The sequence below is a fragment of the Nicotiana tomentosiformis genome, chromosome 6 (genome assembly GCF_000390325.3).
Source record: "Nicotiana tomentosiformis chromosome 6, ASM39032v3, whole genome shotgun sequence".
NCBI classification, from domain to species: domain Eukaryota; kingdom Viridiplantae; phylum Streptophyta; class Magnoliopsida; order Solanales; family Solanaceae; genus Nicotiana; species Nicotiana tomentosiformis.
In genome coordinates, this window is record NC_090817.1 from 7570826 (window position 1) to 7576697 (window position 5872).

At 36.5% G+C, this 5872-nt stretch overlaps 1 protein-coding gene across 1 annotated transcript; it reads right to left on the reverse strand.

Moving 5' to 3' along the window:
* Window positions 1-684: 684 nt before the first annotated feature.
* LOC138893530 (uncharacterized mitochondrial protein AtMg00810-like) lies at window positions 685-1975 on the reverse strand. The gene is made up of 3 exons (XM_070178146.1): window positions 1907-1975; window positions 915-1724; window positions 685-864 (listed from the first exon to the last, which is right to left on the reverse strand). The coding sequence occupies exons 1-3, from the start codon at window positions 1973-1975 to the stop codon at window positions 685-687; spliced, it is 1059 nt and encodes a 352-aa protein (XP_070034247.1).
* Between the last annotated feature and the right edge of the window lie 3897 nt (window positions 1976-5872).

The window sequence follows — 5872 nt, forward strand, 5'->3', positions numbered from 1 at the left end:
TCTTGAATATGATCACTTTTGGGAGAATTCTTAGTTTTCCAAACTTGAGGAACCCCCAATTTGAGGCTTTACAAATGTAAAAGTTAAACCCGTTAGTTATCCATTGGTTATCCATTTTCTAAGTAGATAATATGGTTCTTATCCATATTCAATCTATTTTTAAAAAGTTCATTATCCAACCCATTTTTAATGGATAATATGGGTGGATAACTGTTTTCTTTTAACCATTTTGCCACCTCTACACATTACCGTCAATGTAAACCTATTTCTTTTTTGTACGGCTTGAAATAATCATATAAGCGCGAGTTTCTTCAATTTATCTAAGTTAGGTAGATAGAATTATTAGATATTTATAATTGCAGAAGATAACATATATCTAAATTGTGAAAATTCTGCACACTCAGCTTATATTCGGCTCAACCTTTCTACTCTACGTTAATGGATATGCAGAGAAGAAGAAGAGCTTCTGTGAAGATTCGAGAACACAACATAAAATGAAAATGAATGAGCTTGACTTCTCATTGATTTAATCCTCTATTTCTACAAGCGACTAACTCCTACATCTAACTGACAGCTGTCTAAATTACCATAAACTAACTAACTACCCTTCCAATAATTAGTTACATAACTAACTCTAGTTTAACTCCTAACTGCTTCTACTTAACTTTGATTCCTAGAACAACTTCAAGTTATCCCATCTCGAACACTCCCCCTCAAGCTGGTAGGTGCAAAAATATTGAACACTCCCAACTTGGGCATCAAGTACTCATGTTGCACCTCAACAGCCCCCTTGTCAAGGTATCTGCCTGTTGATCTTTTGAACTCACATGTATTATTTTCACCAGTCCTTGTTGTAGCTTTTCCCTGATAAAGTGACAATCTATTTCAATATGTTTCATTCTTTAATGATATACTGGATTTGCAGCAATTTGCAGAGCTTCCTTGTTATCACAGAACAATTCAACTGGAAGCTTCACTTGTGCACCAAGCTCTTTAAACAAGCTTGTTAACCAAACAAGTTCTACTACTGTCCAAGCCATGCTCCTGTATTCTGCTTTTGCAAAGCTTCTTGAAATCGTGTTTTGCTTCTTAGACTTCCAGGATATAAGAGAATTGTCAAGCTTAACAAGAAACCCAGTGACTAATCTTCTTGTGTTAGGACATGAAGCCCAGTCAGCATCATAATATGCACTTAGTGTATTGCTCCTTTGACTGCTCGTGAGGATTCCCAAGCCTGGTTCCTTCTTGACATATATGACCACTCTCAATGCTGCTTCCCAATGACTTATTTTGGGTTGTTGCATGAATTGACTAAGTGTTTGGATTGCAAAGGATATGTTTGGTCTTGTCAATGTTAAGTATAACAACTTCCCAATCAGTCTTTGATACTTACCCTTTAATTGCTCATCACCTTCTAAGCCTGCAATATCATCCAACTCTTTGAGAGTATACTTTTGTTTATATTCTAATGGGGTGAAAGCTGGTTTAGAGGTACTTAGCCCCAGCTCTTCAATGAGTTCCACTGAATACTTCCTTTGATTCATCAAAATGCCTCTCTTTGACCTGCTGAACTCCATCCCCAGAAAATACCTCAACTCACCAAGGTCTTTTATCTTGAAGGCCTGCTGCAATTTCTGCTTTGTTTCTTCTATCAACTGGATATTATTCCCAGTGATTAACATGTCATCCACGTAAACAATAATAACAATGATATTGGTTCCTATCTTTTGTTTAAAAAGAGAGTGATCAAGAGTGCTTTGCATGAATCCCTAAGTTGTAAGTGCTTCTGTGAGTTTAATATTCCATTGTCTACTTACTTGCTTCAGGCCATATAAGGATTTAACAAGCCTACATACCACTGGAGTCTCCCCTGGCTTGTAAAACCCTCAGGCAGTTGCATGTAGACCTCATCAGGTAAGTCACCCTGCAGGAAAGCATTGTACACATCCATTTGATGGATGTTCCACCCTTCCATTGTAGCTAATGACATGATTTATTTCACATTGACTATTTTCACAACTGGGAGAATGTCTCATTGTAATCAAGCCCCTCTTGTTGATTATAGCTTTTAGCTACCAATCGAGCCTTGAACCTTTCAACCTCACCATTAGCTTTGTATTTGACTTTAAACACCCATTTGCAGCCAATAGGGATCTTCCCATTAGGTAGGGAAACTAACTTCCAGGTGTGGTTATCTTCCAAGGCTTGAATTTCAGCTCGCATGGCCTCCACCCACCTTGGATCTTTGGAAGCCTTATGAAATGTTTTAGGTTTCACAATTGAAGTGAAAACTGCTATGTAGTTCTTGTATGATGACTGCACAGAAGAGTAATTGACTGAGTGATCAATAGGATAGGGGATGGTTGAAGTAGTGCTGGTAGGTGTAGTGATGTAGTCTGATACCCTTCCTGGAGGTTTCTTTGTTCTAGTAGACTTTCTGAAGTTTTGTGAAGCTTCAGAAGTTGAATTATGGGATAAGTCTTCTTGTTGATCTTCAGAAGCTGCAGGTTAATCTTCATTCTGATACATCAGTTCATTATGAGAGTGACTCTCATGTTGTTGTTGAGCAACATCTTCATGAGTTTCCTCATAGTGAGCATGGGATTCCTCCTCTTGAATTGTCAAGTCCTCTTCTTGTACTTCTGTCAGCTCATTTGCTGTGTAGTCTAGGTTTGGATCACTGTTTGGTTCAACTTCTGAGAACAATGATGGTTGTGTAGCTGGCTTGTGCTTGAAATGAAAAATATGTTCCTTGAAATTAACATCCCTATTTATAAAGAACACACGATTAGTGAGGTCATATAGTATGTACCCTTTTGCTGACCACTGAGTATCCCATCATAAATATTGCAGTTGCTCTTGCTGCAAATTTGTCATGGTTATGGACCTTCTTAGCAAAATAAAGGCATCTTATTACTCTCAAATGATCAAGTTTTGTTCTTTTTTTTATAAAGAATCTCATAAGATGATTTTCCTCCTAAAATAACTGATGGCATTCTATTAATCAAATATACTACAGCTAGAACAAAGTGTCCCCAAAACTTCAGAGGGATACCTCCTTGAAACCTGACTGCTCTTGCTATTTCTAGAATGTATTTGTGTTTTCTCACAGCAATCCCATTCTGCTGAGGAGTATAAACACATGTTCTCTGATGTATTATCCCTAAATATTGAAATAAATGAAAACACTTGGTGTTGATGAACTCTCCACTATTATCATATCTTTACATCTTGATGGTTTTCCCAAACTGAGTTTTAACCAATGAAAAGAAATTCATACGCATCACAATTACATCACTTTTAAGTTTGAGTAGAAACAACCAAGTTGTTCTCGAACAATAATCCACAATAGTCAGAAATATTTTATTTCCATCAACTGTAGGTACATTGTAAGGTCCTCACATATCAACGTGTAACAACTCAAAAACATCAGAAGACCTACTTGTATTGTTGTGAAATGGTAGTCTAGTATGCCTTGCTAAAGAGAATATTGTACAGCTATCTATCGCTACTTTACATTCTTCTTGTCCCAAACCTAAGATCTGTTTTACGGCTACTGCCGATGCATGCACAAGCCTTCTGTGCCACAGTAAAATATTTAAATTCTCCTTTATTCCAGTCAATCCTCTTGCTATAGTGTTGTTGTTGTTGTTGTTGATAGATTTTTGAAGGAACAGATAAAGTCCTTCACTTTCTCTACCAACTCCCTTCACCATTCCACTGTAGAGGTCATGGAATATACATAAATGTTGAAAGAAACATACGGAGTATTGCAGCTCTTGTCACGACCCGAATCGATGGGTCGCGACAGACACCCTGTACCTTACTCAACCGAGTACCAACGTAATGTATCTTTCTTATTACTTCATCATATACACGTGACATACGGGCCTAATAGGCCAACATGATTATTTATAAACTCAAAATATAGGCCGACAAGGCCGTACAATCTTTCGCGTACACGACATGTATCTACAAGCCTCTAAGAGTACATAATTGTCATAAAGGTCGGGACAGAGCCCCGCCATACCAAACCATACACATCTAAATCATACTGACCAAACAAGCAACTCCGGAGCAAATGGAGTGCACCAATATCTTCTGCTGAGCTGATCGCCTACTTGGAGGACTCTCGACCTGTCTATTGAAACCTGTGAGCATGAAACTCAGTGTCCCCAGGCAAAAGGGACGTCAGTACAAATAATATACCGAGTATGTAAGGAATAAAATTCAGTAAATAATAAATATGAGAGAAACATGGAGTAAAAGACTCGACATGTATGTCTGCATAACTCTGTGAACCATTTCATTTTTATAATGTCATGCATATGCATATAAATGTCATACCATGCATAGGTATATGTGTTCATAACATCATCAAGCCTCTGAGGGCATCCCATCATATCATTTCGGCCACTGTGGGCAAATCATCAACGTATACCAGCTGATGCCATAACCTCTTCCCATATCCCATATACATATAATATACGCATATATAATGCCTTCTGGTCATTTGTCAATGTACATATATAAATGCATGAAATGCATAAGAAGTACGTTAATAAGATTTCTCGAATATCATAAAGTCAATATGCCTTTCGGACAAACTTTATCAAATACATATTTTTCTAAGACCCATGAACAGAGGATATAATAATAATTCAAATGAGGAATCAAGAATATAGACATCCCTAGTATTTCTATGAATAGAGTCATTTATAAAAGTTGTGTATTTACTCGTTTTGTTTGTATCGTACGGATCATGCCAAAAGAAAAGGAGGGATAGCCTTAACATACCTGGAGTAGGGGAAAATATCCGTACGATATTCTTGAGAAGGATTGCACAGTATTCCCTTAGAATTACAAAATTCCATTGTTAATGTGCTAAGAAACCTCATTGATTGAAGAAATTACGTTGTAGTGTTTTGTAAGAATTTCTACGAATTTGTAGCAATTTGTAACAACTCACCTTGCTAATCTCCAAAACCTCATGTCTGATTTGTAGTCTTTGAGAATGAAATGGTCTTTGTATTTAAAATCCTAGAAAGTGAAGTTAGCATCTGATTGTTAATTGCTGCTGTTGTAGTATGAAGTTTTCAAAATTTTCCTCACTTTTATTCTTTATGAAGCCTTTCTGAGTATATCATGATTTTGTCAAAATGGATTGATATCCATGGAAGACAAGTTCAATGACTAATATGACTCCACCTTCTACGTGTAAATAGCTTAAGAAGGCAAGAGTCGCTTACTCCACTTGCTAAATTGACTAAATGAATTAATGTCCATGTGCCTACTAATTGAATGAACTAAAGGCATGAGTCACAATTTGTTTAAGGCAAAAGCTATAATGTGGGGGTGGGGTGGGGATTTTAATCTTATCCCATAATTAATTAATTAATTAATTAGTTAATATCCCGCTACCCGGTAATTAACCAATTACCCGCATAATTAAAAATTATCTAAAATTACTTAAAATTCTACTTATTTTTAATACACTTTATACATCATACTATTATGGTCATGTGGTACCTTGTATGGTACTAGTCCATAAATACCGGGTATTTTAGCTTGGGCCGTATTTTATCACAAATTGTCAAACTTCGACGAAATTCATTTTCTTCGATTTGCTTTCCCTCTCACCTTCACGAATTTACTCATCACTTGTTTGAAATAGCATAATACTCATAATCTCAAAATAATCCCATTTCCGAACTTACGTCGATTACCTTACGACGAAACTTTAACGTACGAAAATGCGGGATGTAATATCTTATTTCCGAGATTTCATCAATTTACTTATGGCGTACTTTTACGTATGAAAATATGGGGTGTAATATCATTCCCCCCTTTAGAACATTCGTCCTTGAATGTT